The 22,678-nt window shown below is 42.6% G+C and overlaps 1 protein-coding gene across 1 annotated transcript in view; it reads left to right on the top strand.

Annotated features, from left to right (window-relative positions):
• LOC126419638 (protein O-mannosyl-transferase TMTC2-like) overlaps positions 1–22,100 on the top strand; it is a 188,849-nt gene extending 166,749 nt beyond the window's left edge. Inside the window, exon 11 of the mRNA XM_050086826.1 lies at positions 21,999–22,100. Within this exon, the coding sequence (XP_049942783.1) occupies positions 21,999–22,097 (99 nt within the window). The 3' untranslated portion in view covers positions 22,098–22,100. The remainder of the gene's footprint in view (positions 1–21,998) is intronic.
• The last annotated feature ends 578 nt before the right edge of the window (positions 22,101–22,678 follow it).

Here is a 22,678-nt window from a genome sequence, read left to right as displayed (position 1 = left end):
CCATCTTGGGCCATAATGGCGAGCTGGATGTCACGTTATATCAACGGCAAATCTGCTGGTTCCTCATCACACCTTTATCACATACACAAACTCTTGGCCATGAATGGCCTCTCTGCGAAGAAAAGTGGTCAAATAATTTCATGCTCCTTTAAGCCAGAATACACGTTGACCTTTGACATGTCTCGTTGACACTCCATGACCCCATGAGGGAGTTCACTACTCCAAATTCACGCTTTTGTACGTTGATCTTTCCACTGAAGTGAAATATTGCCTCATCGGAAACGTAATCCTAGCCAGAAACTTGTTGTCTAATTCGGTGTGCTGAAGAATGTCTTCGGCAAGGGTTTATGTTTATTGTCGGATTCCAACTCATACGCTTTGTAGCTTGTGCCATTCTGGATAGTTGATTTTGGGACACTAGTGTAACTTGACCCATACGAACGCTTTTCGTAGGCCTGAAATGAAATTGGCAGTCTCCTCTGATGATCTTGATTGTCCAACACCATGCCTCTTAGCTACAGATCCTACCTTTTATAATGCTCTTTTCCTCGCCTTGATTCTCTTGGTATCGGAAGAGTATCTGTGGCACTCTGCATGGAAACCTCACTGAAACGCAATAAAGGACCCTAGTTCTGCATACCGTCACACGGTTTGTGCTTTTTCGGCATTCGTTGCCATTTTCAGTTGTGTAACAGTCTTTCTGTTTCTTCAGTGCCCACTTACTGCCACAGAAAACTGGGCACACGTGAGGAGGACTCGCGCTATGAGGGCTTCGTACGAACTTCATCACTTATATGTCCGCCCCGATAGCTGAGTCGTCAGCGTGATGAATTGCCCGGCTTCAATTCCTGGCTGGGTCCGTGATTGTCTCTGCTCAGGGACTGGGTGTTGTGTTGTTTTCATCATCATTTCAGCCGCATCCTGCGCGCGGGTCACCCAATGTGGTGTCGAATGTAATAAAGCCTGCATCAAGGCGGCCGGACCTGCCCCGCAAAGGGCCTTCCAACCAATGGCTCCAAACGCTGATTTCCATTTCCTTTATGTATATAAGTAGTTGATTTATAGCTTTATTATGTGTGAGTTAGGGAGTATCAAAACGAGTGACAAATGGTCGTATCTTTTGACTGCATTGAGCTAGAAGCTTGTATTTTATATCCCGATAAGGGATGGTAGAGTTCAGTATTTAACACAAATTTTTGTTTAATACATTCACTCGTTCCTGAGAAAAAAAGAGTGTTAAAAGACTGACAGACACACTGACGGACCATAAACGGAAAAATATTTTTTATGAGATACAGTTACAACGTTACCATTTTCGGATTCTTTCCTTTATTTGTACAATGAAGCCTTGCTTCTAGGCGTATTGCATGATTTTAAGTCGACAGGAGGTACATTATACGTTTTGACAAGTGACTTTGCGGGTTTCAAAACATTTAACATAAATGCTCGTGTCTATTGATAGCACTGATATAAAGCTTACATTTTTTATATTGCCATGGGTCGTAGACTTCAGAATGTGACCTAGATTTCAACGTGATGTTTCTACCGTTCCTTAGAGAAAGAGATCTTAACAGATACCAAAGTGATCGTATAAGAGTGTTGTGTTTACCGTTTAGGTACGGAACTCGAAAAAGAATTTTACAAAATGAACTTGATATAAAATTATAAAGTTTGACCGGTAATGTACCGTACAAAACATATGAATATTTGCTCGGGTTGTTTATTACGTCCAGCACAATTGTTTCAAGTTAAGGTTTTCGTCTCCAACAGTATGTACTTTCCAGAATGAGATTTTCACTCTGCAGCGGAGTGTGCGCTGATATGAAACTTCCTGACAGATTAAAACTGTGTGCCCGACCGAGACTTCGGTAGCTCAGTTGGTAGAGCACTTGCCCGCGAAAGGCAAAGGTCCCGAGTTCGAGTCTCGGTCGGGCACACAGTTTTAATCTGTCAGGAAGTTTCAGTATGTACTTTCTTTGTGGTCGTTGGTTGTTCAGGGTTGCACCTGATGATGATATCACAGTTAGAAACAGGTCTTAAAATAACATAAAAGTCTGCGATCAAACATTGTTTTCAATACAGTACTTAACTGCTGTTTGGGGGGGGAGGGGGCTGACGAACCCTAGGACAGTGTCTTTCCCACACCCTCGGATCCGCGTCTATTGGCAGAGCCTTGTACAGCGCCGCGTTAATTCTGTCCGCCTAAATTCTCGCCCGTTGAGGTGTTAGGCAGCCGCTGTAACTTGCTTACGGACTTGCGAGCGCTCCTCAGACCGCCGGCGCTGCAGATCGGCGGTGCTGTAAGCCGCATCCGTTTTCGCAACGCCGTCGCGTTGTTTCGGCTAAGTTGGCGCCGCGAGCAAGTTGCGCAGGTGAAAGCGGGGGCTAAGTTGTACCGGCCCGGGGCGCAGCATCGCTTCCGTTGCGATTATGCAGATGCGGCGGCTGGCGATAGACTCGGCGGTGAGCGGGTTGTCTGTTGTGCGCAGGTGTCGGCGGCAACGGCGGAGGCGGGGGCGGTCCAGCCGCAGCGTCAGCGGCGCAGGGCGGCGGGGCCAGGGGGGGCGGCGTAGGCTCGGCCGGGTCGCCTCCAGCTGCCGCTGCAGCCGCGGGTCGGCGCCTGCCGCTGCGACATCCCGCTACACACCGCTCTGCCAACGAACGTACGTCTGGAGCTCTGCAGTCAGAAATACACTGTCTGATTGAAAGTAACTGGACACGTGTTAGTGGATATTAATATGGCGCTGTTTCCACCTCCAACTTTATGACAGCTTGAACTCGGCTGGGAACACTTTTAGTACGTTGCCTGAATGTCTGTGGAGAAATGACTGTCCATTCTGACTCAAGCCGAGACCAGAGAGAGCAGTCATGTTGGACGCTGCAATCGAGAGTGTAGTCGAAGTTCTAACTCATCCCATAGGTATTCTACTGGTTTCACGTTGGTCTTGGGGCAGACCAATCCGTTTCAGAAAGGTTTTTGTCTACAAACCATTGCCTCATAGATGTTGCTTTATGCAAGGTGCATTATCAGGGCCGGCCGGGGTGGCCGAGCGGTTCTAGGCACTACAGTCTGGAACTGCGCGAACGCTACGGTCGCAGGTTCGAATCCTGCCTCGGGCATGGATGTTTGTGATATCCTTAGGTTAGTTAGGTTTAAGTAGTTCTAAGTTATAGGGGACTCATGACCTCAGAAGTTAAGTCCCATAGTGCTCAGAGCCATTTGAACCATCTTGCATTGTCATGCTGATACGAGAAGCGTTCAATAAGTAATGCGCCGCGCAGGATTAGCCGAGCGGTCTAGGGCGCTGCAGTCATGGACTGTGCGGCTGATCCCGGCGGATCAGGATAATTTAGGATAATTTAGGTTAAGTAGTGTGTAAGCACAGGGACTGATGACCTTAGCAGTTAAGTCCGATAAGATTTCACACACATTTGAGCACACAATAAGTAATGCAACGCTTTTCTTTTGAAAGCAGGTCCTTTTCTTTGTCAGGATTTCAATAAAACATTGTACTCCCACTTTTTTGGCTACTGAACAATCTCCGTTAAATGCGTCGGCCTTAAGCCATCTTACTGGACGGACTTGTATATTTGCATGGTACCATTCTACTGGTTGACGTAGGTGTCAAGTTCTTGCTGCATCATTATCCTCCCCATCATCTTGCCTCCCGTGGATTGCCTCCTTCATTAGGCCAAACACGTGGTCTTAAGTCTTCTGCTAGGATCCCCGAGTGCACACACCTATCGGTTCCCCAGCTAGTGGTCGAGTACGTCAGCACTACTAACAGAGACATCCACTTCAGCAGTGAAGTCTTTGATAGTGATCCGTAGATCACCTCGAATGACAGTGTCCACACGTTGCAAAACTTTGGGAGTCACAGCTGTGTGCGACCCGCCGGCAGTGCGGGAGATCGGACAAGTTGGTGAGACCTTGTTACCATGATGACAGACTCCTCACCCAACGATTCACTGTCCTTTTGCTCACTGCCAGGTCTCTGTAGACATTCTGCAAGTGCCTACGAACATCTGCGATGCTCTGATTTTCTGTCAAAGGAAACTCAATGACAGCTCAATGCTTTGTACGCTCCTCCTTTACAGACGCCATTTTGAAGGCTACGTGTAGAACCGCCACTGAACGGAACTTCATGAAAGTATAGCAGTTGAAACGGAAATATTCCACGATGCCACTATCTCTCCCAAGAGATTCAGAATGTTTTCAACCGAATCTCGCCGCGAAAAAAAAATTTTAAAAAACGTTGCATTACTTATTGAACACTCCTCTCACAAACAATAATCGCCTCCAAATTGTACGCAATACAACACTCTTCCGTAAAATTTGTTCATAACCTTCCAAATTTAGCGTTTTATTATCCACGAAAAGCACCCAACACCATAACACCACATCTTCCGTTCTTCACAGCTGGCACTAAATTGCATTTACACATTCGCCAGTTACAAACACTTCCATCGGAATGCTACTGGTTGTAGCATGACTCTTCACTTGATTCCAGTCATCCATGTCCAAAACCCCAAGTATCGTTTAGCAATGGGTACGGAAACATGTAGCTTAGGGGGTTCTGCTCGACCACTATATGCCATTCTTTTCAACTTCCTACACACACACATTGTGTAAGCTGGACTTGTGGTAGTACTTTGCAACTCACTATTGAATCCGTCGATTTCGTTTGATATTTTACATTCACTCTCCGCTGCACTCGAGCGACCCTGTGAGTACTTAAGGTCTGTCTGGTTTTGCTTAGCCGTCGTTGTTCTTTCCCGTTTACACTTCACAATCGCATCACCAACCGTCGACTAGCTTTAGAACATTACTGTTGGCTAAAAGACAGAGTGAGATATATTAAACACACTGTAATTTTAAATGGTGGTGCTAACAGAATTTATATCCTTTTCGTATCCAATCTATGTTTATAACTGCTTTGCTGGAATGGGTGCGGAGAAAAGAAAATATGGATGACAAGTAGACGCGAAACGAATACTACTTTCCCAGCAAAACTTTTAAATCTACAAAACAATTAGATGATACCTGTCATTTAGTTGCTTTATATATTGGTCGTGGCATTACTCTCTTCCTGTCAGGAATGTTTTTGAGTTAATTAATATTTTATTTAGGTTATATTAAGTAATTCAATATAATCTTTCACTGGCATCCTTTACTGATGTACTTTCACATCATGTGTCGTCAGCATAATTACTATGACACATTTTTGAGTAATCTGACTGGCTTGACGCTGCTCGCCAGAATTCCTCTCCTGTAGCAACCTTTTCATCTTCTGGGGCAACCTACGCCCTCGATTATTTGCTGGGTGTATTCAACTCTCCGTCTCCCCTTCACTTTTTACCCTCTATTACCATGGACGTTTCACATGGTATCTTAGCACATGCCCCATAATCCTGCCACTTCTTGCTGCCGTTGTTTTCCATGCGTTCCTTTCTTCGCCTGTTCTGCATAGAGCCTCCACATTCCCCATTTATTTATCAGTCCACCTAATTCTCAGTATTCTTCTAACATCAACCCTCAAATGCATCGATTCTTTTCCGGTTTTATCAAAGTTGTTGATTTCCCATCTAAACTTACTTTCTCAGAAATTTCTACCTCAGATTAAGACCTGTATTTGACTCTAGTAGATTTTCTTGGCCAGGAATGTCCTTTCTGTCTGTGCTAGTCTACTTCTTATGTCCTTCTTTCTTCGTCCGTCTCTAGTTTTTTGCTTTCAAGAAAAAATGTTCAAATGTGTGTGAATTCCTAAAGAACCAAACTGCTGACGTCATCGGTCCCTAGACTGACACACTACTTAGATTAACTTATGCCAAGAACGGCACACACACCCGTGCCCGAGAGAGAACTCGAACCTCTGATGGGAGGACCGCGCAATCTGTGACATGGCGCCTAGAAACGCGCGGCCACTCAGCGCCGCTGCTTTCAACACAGTAGAGTTATTTAACTTTGTGTATTCCTTGATCAACATCTTCGATGTTAAGCTATCGGACTGTTCATTCCACTCAATACATTCTGCAATTCTTCTTCGAATTCGATGAGGATACCAACGTCATCAATGTACGAGGTGCATTCAAGTTCTAAGGCCTCCGATTTTTTTTCTCCGGACTGGAAAGAGATAGAAACATGCGCATGGGTGCGACAGTTTAATGAAGGCAGAACATCGTGTGACAACAAACCGAAACAACCTCGGGCTCGCACAAGCCGGTCTGACGACATGATCGAGAAAGTGGAGAGAATTGTTTTGGGGGATCGCCGAATCACTGTTGAACAGATCGCCTCTAGAGTTGGCATTTCTGTGGGTTCTGTGCACACAATCCTGCATGACTACCTGAAAATGCGAAAAGTATCATCCAGGTGGGTGCCACGAATGCTGACGGACGACCACTCGGCTGCCAGTGTGGCTCGTTGCCAAGCAATGTTGACGCGCAACGACAGCATGAATGGGACTTTCTTTTCGTCGGTTGTGACAATGGATGAGACGTGGATGCCATTTTTCAATCCAGAAACAAAGCGCCAGTCAGCTCAATGAAAGCACACACATTCACCGCCACCAAAAAAATTTCGGGTAACCGCCAGTGCTGAAAACATGATGGTGTCCATGTTCTAGGACAGCGAGGGCATAATCCTAACCCATTGCGTTCCAAAGGCCACTACGGTAACAGGTGCATCTTACGAAAATGTTTTGAAGAACAAATTCCTTCCTACACTGCAACAAAAACGTCCGGGAAGGGCTGCGAGTGTGCTGTTTCGCCAAGACAACGCACCCGCACATCGAGCTAACGTTAAGCAACAGTTTCTTCGTGATAATAACTTTGAAGTGATTCCTCATGCTCCCTACTCACCTGACCTGGCTCCTAGTGACTTTTGGCTTTTTCCAACAATGAAAGACACTCTCCGTGGCCGCACCAGCCGTGCTGCTATTGCCTCAGCGATTTTCCAGTGGTCAAAACAGACTCCTAAAGAAGCCTTCGCCGCTGCCATGGAATCATGGCGTCAGCGTTGTGAAATATGTGTACGTCTGCAGGGCGATTACGTTGAGAAGTAACGCCAGTTTCATCGATTTCGGATGAGTAGTTATTTAGAAAAAAAATCGGACGCCTTAGAACTTGAATGCACCTCGAATATTAGCATTGATTACGTTTCACACTGAATTTTAATCCCACTCTTGAACATTTCTTTTATTTCTGTCATTGTTTTTTTGATGCACAGATTGAACTGTAGGGGCATAAGGCTGCATCCATGTCTTAATTGCTTTTAATCAGAGCCCTTTGTTCATGTCATTGTTTCATCTTGGTGTGTCGAAAGATTTCTCTGGGTCGAGAAATCCTATGACGGTGTCTTGATGTTTCTTCACTCTTGCTTCCATAACCAAGCCCAACCTCAGAACTGTATATCTAGTACCTTTACGTTCCCTGAAGACAAATAGACCGTCATCTGACAGATCCTCAATTTCGTTCTCCATTCTTTTGTACATAATTCTTGTCAACAGCAAGCCGTGCAACTAATTGTACGATAGTTCTCGCACTTACCTACTCTTGTCATCTTCGGAATTGTGTGGATGATGTTTTTCCGAAAGTCTCTCTTAGATTCTACACCAACTTGATTGGTCATTTGTTGCCACTTCCCCCAGTGATTTTAGAAATACCTATGTAATGTTATCTAACCCTTGTGCTTTATTTGGTCTGTAGTCTCTGTGAGCTCTTTTAAATTCTGACTCAAATACTGGATCCAGTATCTCTTCCATATCGACTACAGCTTCTTCTTCTACTACGTCATCAAAAAATTCCTTCTCTTCATAGATGGCTTCATTGTACTCTTGCCAACTATCCTCATTCTTCTCTGCGTTCAACGGCGGAATTGCTATTGCACTCTAAATGTTACGATCTTGCTTATAATTTCACCGAAAACGCTGTTTTAACTTTTCTACGTGCCGAGTCAGTTCTTCTGATCATTTCTTTCTCGATTGTAACACAATTTTCCGGCAACCATTTTGTCTCGGTTTTCCTATAGTTCCCATTTGTTTCATTTTCTAAATGAATTATATTGCTGTAGACCAGTTCATGTCTTTCCCCGATTATTTTTGTATATACTTTTTTCGTACATAGATTGAGGTATTTTTCCATTACCCAAGATTTCTTCCCTGTTACCTTCGTTTTACCTATGTTTGTCGGTGTGACTTTTGTGACTGCTCTTTTTAGAGATGTCCACACCTCTTAAACCACACTGCCTACTCTGATATTTCTGATCGATGCATCCACATCTTCAGCGAACTTCAGACGATTGTCTTAGATTTCGCTCTGCTATTCTTTATTACTGAATTGTGATCTGAGTCTACATCTGCTACTGAGTACGCATCACAATTCAGTATCTGATTCCGGAATGTCTTTCTGGCCGTGACGTAATTCAGCAGGAATCTTCCCTTCTCGCCGAATATCTTGTAAGGGTACCTCCTCCTCTGGTGAGTTTTGAATAGCGTATCCTCAATTACCATCTGAAATTTACTCCAGAAATCAGTTCTTATTTTTTTCTCTCCTACTCCTGCAGCCAAGCCCGCAGTCTCATGTATTCCTTTCTTCTATTCTTTCACCTGCAGCCGTATTCGAGTCCCCCATTATTGTTAGATTTTCATCTCCCTTTATAAACTGAATTATTCATTCAATATCTTCGTGCACTTTCTCTGTCGCTTCACTGGCTGCTTACGATGTCCGCATGTGTACCTGAACTGTCGTTGTCGGCACTGGTTTTGTGACGAATCTGATGATAAAAAACCTACCACAGAACTGTTCACAGTGGCTCACTCTCAGTCCTTATTTTCTATTCATGAGGAGTCCTTCTCCCTTTATACCGTTCTCTGCTGCTGTTGATGCATTCATCTGACCAAAAATCCTCATATGCTTTCCATTTCACTTCACTGACCCCCACAATATCTAGACCAATCTTTTGCGTTTCCCTTTTCAGATTTTATAGCTTTCCGGCTACGTTGAAACTTCTGCTGTTTCAAGCTCCGACTCGTAGAATATTATACCTTCATTGGTTACACCATGCTTTTCTAACCGTCACCTCCACCTTGACAGTCCCCTCCCGGACTTCCGAATGACAGACTAATGCAGGATCTTTAGCCAATTGAGAGACCATCACGACACTTTTTCAGTTACAGGTCACATGTGTTGTGGATACACCTTATGCGTCTTTTAATGCAGTGGCTTCTATTGCTCTCTGTGTCCTCATGCTGATACATCCGCCTTTTAGGGCAGTTACCCTACCTCCGTCCTCTCCTCCGTCCTCTTTGACAAGGCCATTGACAGAACGTGGGTGATTTCTTAGGCTGGAAATTTTCGGCCGTCACTGTTAATGTCTAGGTTCGAACGCGGCACCAGAATCGTTTTCATTATTGATCAAAAACGCAACACTTGACTACGGACTCAGTCGCTCTGGCATGTGATGTAACTGAGACATGGGAGTCACCGCACACCAGTTCATGCTGATAGTTTTATTGAAGTAGTTCTTTACAAAATTTGTCACTATGAATTACATCTACTCCTGTCTTCCAGTAAATGTTATTACAATTTGAGTTGTACACAAAACAGGTAACCGGAAGCGCTTGATGGTTTCCATCGCACATACCCGTAATAGTACATGTATTACATTCGTCTGGCATCAAAAAGACCCATGCTTTCTGGGATGAAAATTGAGTGAAATAGTAATGAGCGAAATTCGTTTCATTTTGCAGGGATCGATTAGCTAATAACATTGTAGATTCAGTCGACCTTCCAGGAATGAAAGTCTGAAGACAATTGGACCTATACACGTTGTATAAAAACATGTGCCAGAAACTTTCTTAATTTATTCTTGTCATCAAAACATTACAAAAGTTCAGATGAAAATGATCTGAAACTTCTTTGTTAGGGACGTATGAAAGGAATTCCCCTTGAGATCGTGGATGTTTAATTCACCTCAAACATAAGCTTCTACTCATTTTGTTGTATACAGTTAGTCATGGCATTTGTTTTGCTTTGTCTCATTTTTTCTGTTTTTTAGTTACCTCCATCACGACATATCATAATGATGCAGTCTGTGTCTGCAACAGCAGATATGATTAGCACGTACGGCCTAGCAGATGGATATGCCTACTTTATGCTGAACGGTAAGGTGGAAGACAGTTACCTTACACAGGAACGATCGTACGCTGCACCGACGTATACGAGAGACAGGCCCAGTTGAAAAGAAATTTGTAGATGGTAGGAGAAAACGCGATATGTGATCACCTGAATTTGAAAAACTGGTTCTTCCTATTATAGTTGATGCTCCATTAATTAATACAAGGAGAACTGAGATAGTTGAAGGTGTTGTCCAGTTGACGATCTGGAACATTTTGCATAACAATCTTCTCTATCCCTATCACCTTCAACAGGTGAAAAGATTTAAAAGAGGCAGACCTTCTACATCTACATCTACGTGATTACTCTGTATTCACGATAAATTGCCTGGCAGAGGGGTCAATGAACCACCATCAAGCTGTCTCTTTACTGTTCCACTCTTGAACGACGCGGAAGAAACGATCCCTGATTTCTCTCATTTTATCGTGATGATCATTTTTCCCTATGTAGGTGGGTGCCAAAGAACGTTTTCGCAATCGGAGGAGAAAGCTGGTTATTTAAATTTCATGAGATTATCCCGTCGTAACGAAAAACGCCTTTGTTTTAATGATTACCACTCCAATTCACGAATCATGTCTGTCGCACTATCTCGCCTATTTCACGACAATACAAAACGAGCTGCCCTTCTTTGAACTTTTTCGATATCATCCGTCAGTCCCACCTGATGCGGATCCCACACCGCACAGCAATACTCCAGAATAGGGCGGACAAGCGAGGTGTAGGCAGTCTCTTTAGTAGACCTGTTGTACCTTCTAGGTGCTCTGCCAATGAATCGCAGTCTTTGGTTAGCTCTATCCACAATATTATCTATGTGATAGTTCCAGTTAGGCTATTTGCAATTGTAATCCCCAAGTGTTTAGTTGTATGTACAGCCTTAAGATTTGCGTGACTTATTTCGTAATCCAAATTTAGCGGTTATCTTTTAGTACTCATATGAATAATTACACGCTTTTCTTTATTCAGGGTCAATAGCCATTTTTCGCATCATACAGATTTCTTATCTAAATCATTTTGCAATTCGTGCTGGTCATCTGTTGACTTTGCAAGACGGTAAAAGACAAACAATCTAATAGGACTACTCAGATTGTCTCCTATGTCGTTAATATAGATCAGGAACAATAGAGAGCCTATAACAATAGTGAACAAATTTAAAATATTTTTCTGTATCTGGTTTGTAATTGGGTGAATTTATTTAATTTTGGGATGCTCAATACACTTGTGAAATCAGTTTTTCTTTATGACATCTCATTTCCTAGATACACAGCAGAATAAAAAATGGTAATAGCGAAAATTGACACAATTAACTCAAACAAAAATACCCATTCAGAACCCGTGAAATTAATACTATTATATATATATATATATATATATATATATATATATATATATATATATATATATATATCCAATAAGAGGTCCAAATTAGTTCAGAAGGTATTTTCACCTTTAATCGTCTTTGGTTTTGAAAAATGCGACGACGGAGGTCTTCTTTTGTTTACCGTTTCATCACTCTCCCTAACGAGACCCCAGCAGTAGTCACCCATCATCGAAGGGTTCCATTGGCCTAGGTAATGGTGTTCCATGACAAAAATTGCGTGGTGAAAGCGTTCACCATGCTCATCGCTTACGGCTCGCAAATTTTCCGGGAGGAAATCAAGGTGAGAATGTAAAAAGTGAATTTTAAGCGACATTCTACACCCCATGCCAACAGACGATTCACTATGGTAACATAGTTTTTGTCTTTTCTGTTACCCAAAAAGCCCTTCACGATTGCTTTAAAAAAAGACCAAGCAGCTAATTGGATATCTGCGAGTTTGGTATCAAAGGTTGGATCTTTCAGCAATATTCTTATTTTTGGTCCAACAAATACATCCTCTTGCAGCTTTGTCTAACTTAATTTGGGAAACTTTTCTTGTAAGTGATTGAAGGCCTCCCTTCTTTATGCAGAGATTTTACAAAGTTCTTCATAAGGCTCAACTTGATATGAAGGGGAGGCAAAATGATTTTATCAGGCTGAACAAATGGAGTACTGTTCACATTTACGTTGCCAGGAACATATGACTTCCTTATAGGCCATTCCTTGACTGTATAGTGGTTCTTGGAGCTGCTTTCAAGCTGGTTTTACTGGAGTCAATAAACAGTCGCCACTCCTGTGGATTAGGTTGTACACCTAGCTGCATCATCAGACCATTGACATCCCTACATAGACAAATTTAATTCTAAATGTCGCAATATTGAGCGAAGGAAGCACCTCTTGATCTAAAATAGGAAACTTTTGTCCCTGGCGCTAGAAGGTTCCTTTGTTGCAGTCTCGACCCCAAGAGTTCAGCTTACTCTTTGGAAAGTTTTAGATCGCGAACCAAATCGTTCAATTCCTTTTGATTAAAGAGCTGAGGTGAAGTGTCATGATATTGAGGGCAGTACTCTTCTAAATGTTCAGTACTTTCTGATTCACTTGGCATGGTGTCTCGTTCCATGGGTTTCAAGTTACAGACAGGAACAGGCAACCCCTCATCATGAGGCACAGGAAAATGCATTGAAGATACTATTTTATGTCTAGTTGTGCTTGAATGTGCCGAAGTATTTGTAAGACAGAACTAACAGTCTGAATAATGGTCATTAGGCTCACATCACACCATCGAAACAGCGAATGGTATGGCTCGGCGTTTTCAAAAATGGTTCAAATGGTTCTAAGCTATCGAACTTAACATCTGAGGTCATCAGTACCTTAGACTTAGAACTAGTTAAACCTGACTAACCTAAGGACATGACACACATCCAAGCCCGAGGCAGGATTCGAACCTGCAATCGCAGCAGCAGCGCGGTCCCGGACTGAAGCGCCTAGAACCGCTCGGTCACAACTGCCGGCTGAGCGTTTTCCTTTCAGCCACACGGTTAAGTTTGTAGTACAGGTTATGCAGGCAATATGAGGTGCGAAGTTTTTATCTTGATCACCAACAGGACAATCAAAATACAATTTATATGCCTTCTTAACCAAATCAGTGATGGGTTTTCTTTGGGCTTTTGAAGTGAATTTTCGACACACATAGCAAAAGTTGTCGGGGTATTTTAGACAGCAACGAGATTTACTAGTTACCATTTTCTTAGTGTAATTTTTAAACACAAAACGTTTGCAATACCTTTCACAGGAAACACTCACTGAGGATCTCTTACACACCACTGGATTACCACAACAACCATTTACTGTAGATTTGTAGATCTTCCAGCTCTCGTCTGTAAATCAAAAACAAACAATTAAACATCAAAACAGAAGAACAGCAAAAAGCAGAATACTAAATACGAAAAATAAAAAACCTTTAAAAAATAATGCTACTTGCTACAACAGTTTGAAAGGTATATTCGGATTATACACACCAAAATATATACTAGTTGATGGAGATGCAAAATGGTTGTTGACTAGTGTAACACTTCCTTGGGGAACCCTGGATATCACTTGTTTTACCCGATGACTTTCCGTCTGTTACTACCAACTGTGACTTTTCTGACAGAAAATCACGAAACCAGTCGCACAACTAAGGCGATATTCCACAGGCACGCAGTTTGGCTAGAAGACGCTTGTGAGGAACGGTGACGATAGCCTCTAAAAATATGGAATCAATTTGAGATCCCCCGTCGACAGCATTGATTACTTCATGAGTATAAAGAGCTAGTTGCGTTTCACAAAAACGATTTTTTCTGAATCCGTGCTATGTGTCAATAAATCGTTTTCTTCGAGGTAATTCATAATGTTCGAACACAGTATGTTTCAAAACCCTACTGCAAATCGACGTTAGTGACATGGACCTGTAATTCAGCGGATTACTCCTATTTGCCTGTTTTGGTATGGATCTTTCTGTGAGCAAGCGGTTGTATGTAATTGCTAAATATGGAACTATTGTATCAGCATGCTCTGAAAGGAATCTGACTGGTATACAATCTGGACTGGAGACCTTGCCTTTATTAAGTAATTTAAGCTGCTTTGCTACACCGAGGATATCTACTTCTGTGTTTCTGATCTTGGCAGTTGTTCTTGATTGGAATTCAGGAATATTTGCTTCGTCTTCTATGGTGGAGGTGTGTACCAAAACAATGTTTAATAACTCTGCTTTAGTGGCATTGTCATCAGTTACTTCACCGTTGTTATCGTGCAGTGTAGGTATTGATTGTGTTTTCCCACTGGTGTGTTTTATGTATTACAAGAATCTCCTTTGGTTTTCTGCCAGATTCCGCGACAGCATTTCTTCAGCCAAGAATAACTTTCTGTCGGCGGACAATAGGGCAGTGTGATGTGTTTCTGTAGCTCTTAACACTGATGTTATTCTTTGATACAGCTAGCTTTTCACGTGATGTGATGTTCAATAATCGTAACTATCACGTACGGGATTCTGAAAAGTCGCAAGAAGTGCGACAAGACAGACGTCAACAGACGTTCACCGCAATGTGTGGGATGGCATCTTTCATGTTCATCTCACTGGCCCTTCTTCTTTCCACAAAGTCTTACTGAAAAAATATGCATCTTCAGCATCTCAGACATGAATTTCTTCATTAACTTGATTATTTAACTGTAGACGTCATTCAATGAATGTGGTTTATGGACGCCGGTGCTCCAAATTTTATATCGATAGTTCGCCAATATCTCATAAACCAGTTTCCGAACAGGTTTACTGGTCGATGGGGATGTATTCAGTGGTATGTCCGATCGCCAGATTTGAATACAATGGATTGTTTCCTTTGCAAGCATTAAAAAACTTTGGTGCATTCAGCTTCCGTCCCGTGTCGATATCCCGAGGAAGCGTATTCAGAATGGATTTGCCTAAGTATATGACACATCAGGAGATCGGAAAAGTATGAAAAACTGGCTCAGGGGACACACTGAAGCTTAAGTTGGTAATTTTGCACATTCAAATGTGCTTCGTAAATGTATCATTTTTGGCCATGAATCCATTCGTTCTTGCGTCATGAAGGATTTTCGGAACCCTGCTCATAGAACTTTTTGTACTGTTTTACTGTCAAGACTAAATACCTGAAGTTTTTGATACATGTTTTTATACACCCTTTATCAAAAACTGGATGGAATGAGTCTGTATTCACAATATTGCCGAACCGACAACTTGGTTAACTTTCATACTTAAAAACATCAGAAATTTTTTTTAATGCATCACTATCGTGCTGTGTACGCAATATTTCTCCAACACAGTGGGAGAAGTAGCACTTAAACGTCGAGAGCAAAACGTCCAGTACTTGACTACCAGCACGTTACGCACGGTCTGTGATACAGTAACGTCTTAAACGAACGTGGTCACAAGAAATGAATTTATGACTTCTTAATTTCTGATGCCGATACACTGTAAGCGACAGCAAATAACATGATGGCAGTCAAATGTTGGATGTTTTCCCCTCAGCTGCGATCTTCTGTATAGACTGTTGTAAAATTGCTACTCTTCGTGTCGTGGTTCATCATACAGCAACACTACTGAGGTTGTTCCGCGAGATGTCCCAACAGGGCGAGTGGCACTCTTAGAGGGAAGTCAAACGTGCGCGTAGGATCGCACGAGTAACTTAAGTCCTAGTGGCCAACGGTCCAGAATCTCGTTGCTAAACTGTCAGCACAGAGACCGTGCTTTCGAACGTCATTGTTGAGCCTGCCGAATTCAACGTTGTGCTGAACGCTCGGAAACTATGCGACATGTTCATACGGCACGCGTTGTCAGACTGGTATACGCGATCGCAGAGCGCTACCATGGCAGCTGTCGGCTGCATCTGGCTCACACATCACACTGTTTATCAGATGGACGGGCGTGAAATCCCTACGTTAGCTCTATTAAAACGCACATTTCCTCCCTTGTCCATATGGCAGTCATGTTGTTCCGTCTCTAGTATACAGAGATAAAAACATCAGTTTCCATGGGCATGTTACAAGCCCAAAAGGGAAGTACCAACTTCATTCAATAAGAATGTCGGCTTATAAAAGTTCCATTACAAATAGTGCGATACAGATTTACAATGGTTCTCCACATAATATAAAAACTATTTCGTCATTCTCACTTTTCAGTGAAATCCTAAGGTAACTCCTCCTTGATCACTGTTACTATTCAGCAGCAAAATCTTCGCAACGTGTTAAATACAAAACTTGAAACAAGAAAGTGCAAAATATCTTACTTCAAGTAGTGCAAGCTGTCTAATAGAATAAGTCAATCAATCAAAATCAGTCCTACGAAGTCCGCCCGCGGTAGCTGAGTGGCCAGCGCGACAGAATGTCAATCCTAAGGGCTAGCCGGCACGGTAGCTCAGCGTGTTCAGTCAGAGGGTTAGCTGCCCTCTGTAATAAAACAAAACTGAGTGAACGCATCGATGATGAACCTTAGCAGATGTCATGGGACGTCCGCCCGGAACATACTCAACGAACAATTACGAACAAAATGAGAGCAGAAAAAAAAGACCTGGGTTAGATTCCCGGCTGGGTCGGAGATTTTCTCCGCTCAGGGACTGGGTGTTCTGTTGTCCCAATCATCATCATTTCATCCCCATCGAAGAGCAAGTCGCCGAAGGGGTGTCAAATCGAAAGACTTGCATCCAGCGAACGGTCTACCCGACGGGAGGCCCTAGTCATGCGAAATTAAAAAAAGTCGTCCGAAAGCGCGCACTTACATTTACATAACATTGAATATTGCAGAATATGCTTTTATTAAAGTAACAATAAAGTGTGTGGTGAGACACGATCCTGTAACAGGTCGCTTGACAGTTTATAGTTCTGCGACTCTACTCACTGCGCTACACCGACCATCAGAGTGGAAATACCGTACTTTGCATCTTACGGTCTCCTGGAAGCTTCAATCATAGATCTGTTATTAGCTGACATTTAATTATAACAAACTGTACCAAGAACATTGCATTTCCTATGGATCCTCATTGTTCCGCTACCTTGAAACGGCGTACTTTCGTAATACTCAAGTTACAATAATGCTGTAGCCACCAACATGACATTTCCCGTGATTTTATTACAAGAAGTCGTACAATTAACGACGAGCTTTCGAGGGATTCTCAATTTTCTTACACTTAGAAACGGCTTTAACTGCGGCGCGAGGACTACATGAAAGACAGGCCGCGGCACTTACTTCACGAAGGTAGTCCTGAACTCGCTCGCTCGCTCAACTCAGCAGACAAACTGCGTTTCTGCGCCTGTTAATTCGTAACTAAGAGTGTACATACAAACGAGAACTGCAACTTATGCCGGAATTTGCTATTATGGAGTCTTACTGTTATTAGTCCAACAATCCTACAATAACGGGAAGTCCATGTTGTTGTTGTTGTGGTCTTCAGTCCTGAGACTGGTTTGATGCAGCTCTCCATGCTACTCTATCCTGTGCAAGCTTCTTCATCTCCCAGTACCTACTGCAACCTACATCCTTCTGAATCTGTTTAGTGTATTCATCTCTCGGTCTCCCTCTACGATTTTTACCCTCCACGCTGCCCTCCAATACTAAATTGGTGATCCCTTGATGCCTCAGAACATGTCCTACCAACCGATCCCTTCTTCTAGTCAAGTTGTGCCACAAACTTCTCTTCTCCCCAATCCTATTCAATACCTCCTCGTTAGTTACGTGATCTACCCACCCTATCTTCAGCATTCTTCTGTAGCACCACATTTCGAAAGCTTCTATTCTCTTCTTGTCCAAACTAGTTATCGTCCATGTTTCACTTCCATACATGGCTACACTCCATACAAATACTTTCAGAAACGACTTCCTGACACTTAAATCTATACTCGATGTTAACAAATTTCTCTTCTTCAGAAACGATTTCCTTGCCATTCCCAGTCTACATTTTATATCCTCTCTACTTCGACAATCATCAGTTATTTTACTCCCTAAATAGCAAAACTCCTTTACTACTTTAAGTGTCTCATTTCCTAATGTAATTCCCTCAGCATCACCCGATTTAATTTGACTACATTCCATTATCCTCGATTTGCTTTTGTTGATGTTCATCTTATATCCTCCTTTCAAGACACTGTCCATTCCGTTCAACTGCTCTTCCAAGTCCTTTGCTGTCTCTGACAGAATTACAATGTCATCAGCGAACCTCAAAGTTTTTACTTCTTCTCCATGAATTTTAATACCTACTCCGAATTTTTCTTTTGTTTCCTTTACTGCTTGCTCAATATACAGATTGAATAACATCGGGGAGAGGCTACAACCCTGTCTCACTCCTTTCCCAACCACTGCTTCCCTTTCATGCCCCTCGACTCTTATAACTGCCATCTGATTTCTGTACAAATTGTAAATAGCCTTTCGCTCCCTGTATTTTATACTTGCCACCTTCAGAATTTGAAAGAGAGTATTCCAGTCAACATTGTCAAAAGCTTTCTCTAAGTCTACAAATGCTACAAACGTAGGTTTGCCTTTCCTTAATCTTTCTTCTAAGATAAGTCGTAAGGTTAGTATTGCCTCACGTGTTCCAACATCTCTACGGAATCCAAACTGATCTTCCCCGAGGTCAGCTTCTACCAGTTTTTCCATTCGTCTGTAAAGAATTCGCGTTAGTATTTTGCAGCTGTGACTTATTAAACTGATAGTTCGGTAATTTTCACATCTGTCAACACCTGCTTTCTTTGGGATTGGAATTATTATATTCTTCTTGAAGTCTGAGGGTATTTCGCCTGTCTCATACACCTTGCTCACCAGATGGTAGAGTTCTGTCAAGACTGGCTCACCCAAGGCCATCAGTAGTTCTAATGGAATGTTGTCTACTCCTGGGGCCTTGTTTCGACTCAGGTCTTTCAGTGCTCTGTCAAACTCTTCACGCAGTATCTTATCTCCCATTTCGTCTTCATCTACATCCTCTTCCATTTCCATAATATTGTCCTCAAGTACATCGCCCTTGTATAAACCCTCTATATACTCCTTCCATCTTTCTGTCTTCCCTTCTTTGCTTAGGACTGGGTTGCCATCTGAGCTCTTGATATTCATACAAGTGGTTCTCTTATCTCCAAAGGTCTCTTTAATTTTCCTGTAGGCAGTATCTATCTTACCCCTAGTGAGACAAGCCTCTACATCCTTACATTTGTCCTCTAGCCATCCCTGCTTAGCCATTTTGCACTTCCTGTCGATCTCATTTTTGAGACGTTTGTATTCCTTTTTGCCTGCTTCATTTACTGCATTTTTATATTTTCTCCTTTCATCAATTCAATATTTCTTCTGTTACCCAAGGATTTCTATTAGCCCTCGCCTTTTTACCTACTTGATCGTCTGCTGCCTTCACTACTTCATCTCTCACAGCTACACATTCTTCTTCTACTGTATTTCTTTCCCCCATTTCTGTGAATTGTTCCCTTATGCTCTCCCTGAAACTCTCTACAACCTCTGGTTCTTTCAGTTTATCCAGGTCCCATCTCCTTAGATTCCCACCATTTTGCAGTTTCTTCAGTTTCAATCTGCAGTTCATAACCAATAGATTGTGGTCAGAATCCACATCTGCCCTTACAATTTAAAACCTGGTTCCTAAATCTCTGTCTTACCATTATATAATCTATCTGATACCTTTTAGTATCTCCAGGATTCTTCCAAGTACACAACCTTCTTTTATGATTCTTGAACCAAGTGTTAGCTATGATTAAGTTATGCTCTGTGCAAAATTCTACAAGGCGGCTTCCTTTTTCATTTCTTCCCCCAACCCATATTCACCTACTATGTTTCCTTCTCTCCCTTTTCCTACTGACGAATTCCAGTCACCCATGACTATTAATTTTTCGTCTCCCTTCACTACCTTGATAATTTCTTTTATCTCGTCATACATTTCTTCAATTTCTTCATCATCTGCAGAGCTAGTTGGCATATAAACTTGTACTACTGTAGTAGGCATGGGCTTTGTGTTTATCTTGGCCACAATAATGCGTTCACTATGCTGTTTGTAGTAGCTAACACGCACTCCTATTTTTTTATTCATTATTAAACCTACTCCTGCATTACCCCTATTTGATTTTGTATTTATAGCCCTGTAATCACCTGACCAAAAGTCTTGTTCCTCCTGCCACCGAACTTCACTAATTCCCACTATATCTAACTTTAACTTATCCATTTCCCTTTTTAATTTTTCTAACCTACCTGCCCGATTAAGGGATCTGACATTCCACGCTCCGATCCGTAGAACGCCAGTTTTCTTTCTCCTGATAACAACGTCCTCTTGAGTAGTCCCCGCCCGGAGATCCGAATGGGGGACTATTTTACCTCCGGAATATTTTACCCAAGAGGACGCCATCATCATTTAATCATACAGTAAAGCTGCATGTCCTCGGGAAAAATTACGGCTGTAGTTTCCCCTTGCTTTCAGCCGTTCGCAGTACCAGCACAGCAAGGCCGTTTTGGTTAATGTTACAAGGCCAGATCAGTCAATCATCCAGACTGTTGCCCCTGCAACTACTGAAAAGGCTGCTGCCCCTCTTCAGGAACCACATGTTTGTCTGGCCTCTCAACAGATACCCCTCCGTTATGGTTGCACCTACGGTACGGCCATCTGTATCGCTGAGGCACGCAAGCCTCCCCACCAACGGCAAGGTCCATGGTTCATGGGGGGGTGGAAGTCCACAGGCGTACTAATAATTTGTTACGGCTGTATTGTCGTACAATAAAATTAAAATAAAGCCAAAAGGATTATCAGCTGTATAAGGCAACACTTCTAGTAAGAAATGAGGACTATTAAACAGAAGAGACTAAATGCTATAAACAAGCCGTTCTAACATTTATATCGATTATTGATCTTAAATTGAACTTTATTGTTGTATTGGTAATCATTAAGACTACACAACAGCTGATTCGAGTTCCAGATGCAATTCTCATTAGTGCGTACACACCTAGCTGCGAGTTAATAGCTTTAGAAACGCATTTTGTCTGCTGAGCTGAGCGAGTGAGTTCAGCCTTACCTTCCTGACGTAAGTGTCGCGGCCTGTCTTTCTCGTGAGCTTCATGTGGCGTCCATGTGACGTGGGTGGCGTTTTTCTATCTCACTGGTCAACGCTCAAACGCACGTCCAGAATATCTGGCGCGCTATATATTTCTCTGCACGTTGGGAAAAACGTCTCAGCGTTCTTTCCCCACGCTATGGCGCCAGAAACTTTGCACGCCCACCGCCAACGTTCGAATTCACTGTCCATGTGCTGAAGGCTATAGCAGGGACGAATGTTGGTAGTTCAGGCTATAGCGCCGATGTCAGCTGACATAGCTAGGCAGAGGTGCTTGCACAGCAGTTCTGATGATAAAGGCTTCCAAACTGCTAAATTCTAGTGTTGTTATACATATGAAGATGGTAACTGTTCTCGAAAGAATAGATACCGTTGATGACCGTGCAGCTTCTCTAGAATAAATGGTAATTAACTGAAACCCTCAGCCGCCGACAGGTGTTGTTGATATACCTCAAGGGGGACAGCTGAAAATGTGTGCCCCGACCGGGACCCGAACCCGAGATCTCCTGCTTACATGGAAGACTTTCTATCCATCTGAGCCACCGAGGACACTGATGAATAGCGCGACTGCAAGGACTTATCCCTTGCACGCTTCCCGGTCGGGGCACACATTTTCAGCTGTCCCCATCGAGGTATGTCAACAACACCTTTCGGCAGCTGATGGTTTCAATTAATTATCATTTATTCTAGTGTTGTTAGTCTGTAAGTAGGTGACTCAAACGACATTTTGACACAGCCAAGTTCATGTTATTGTAATGCACTTGACTTACTACGAAGGTGTAGTTCGCCAGCTATGTGAATAAACATTCATTTTGTGTCGCTTTAGTCGATCTTGAATCAAAATCATTTCTTTTCTTCATTTCAGTTTGAGCATAGTCCGGTGGTGCGAGACTCAGAATCTGCCACCGTCACAACGAGGGCGGGCTTGGCGAAGAACGAGTTTGATACTGATGGACGCTTGTAAAAACAGTTGTTGCCTTGTATTCCTATTGTAATATATTTCATTGTTGCTCTACACAAAACCAATTTTCTTTATCTATTGAACTACAAACTCTCATTGTTGTTTAAGTATACAGGGTTATTACAAATGATTGAAGCGGTTTCACAGCTCTACAATAACTTTATTATTTGAGATATTTTCACAATGCTTTGCACACACATACAAAAACTCAAAAGTTTTTTTAGGCATTCACAAATGTTCGATATTTGCCCCTTTAGTGATTCGGCAGACATCAAGCCGATAATCAAGTTCCTCCCACACTCGGCGCAGCATGACCCCATCAATGAGTTCGAAAGCATCGTTGGTGCGAGCTCGCAGTTCTGGCACGTTTCTTGGTAGAGGAGGTTTAAACACTGAATCTTTCACATAATCCCACAGAAAGAAATCGCATGGGGTTAAGTCCTCTTCCATGAGCTGTTGCAACCGCGCCGAAAATTGAAAGCGTTTGACTGTCATCGGGTGTCAGGGCTTGTAGCAATTGTAAACGGTAAGGCTTCTGCTTTAGCCTTTTCCGTAAGATTTTCCAAACCGTCGGCTGTGGTACG

This window comes from Schistocerca serialis, chromosome 9, assembly GCF_023864345.2.
Source record: "Schistocerca serialis cubense isolate TAMUIC-IGC-003099 chromosome 9, iqSchSeri2.2, whole genome shotgun sequence".
NCBI lineage: Eukaryota > Metazoa > Arthropoda > Insecta > Orthoptera > Acrididae > Schistocerca > Schistocerca serialis.
Note: the sequence above shows the minus strand (reverse complement) of the source record. Positions and strands in the feature narration are given on the sequence as shown.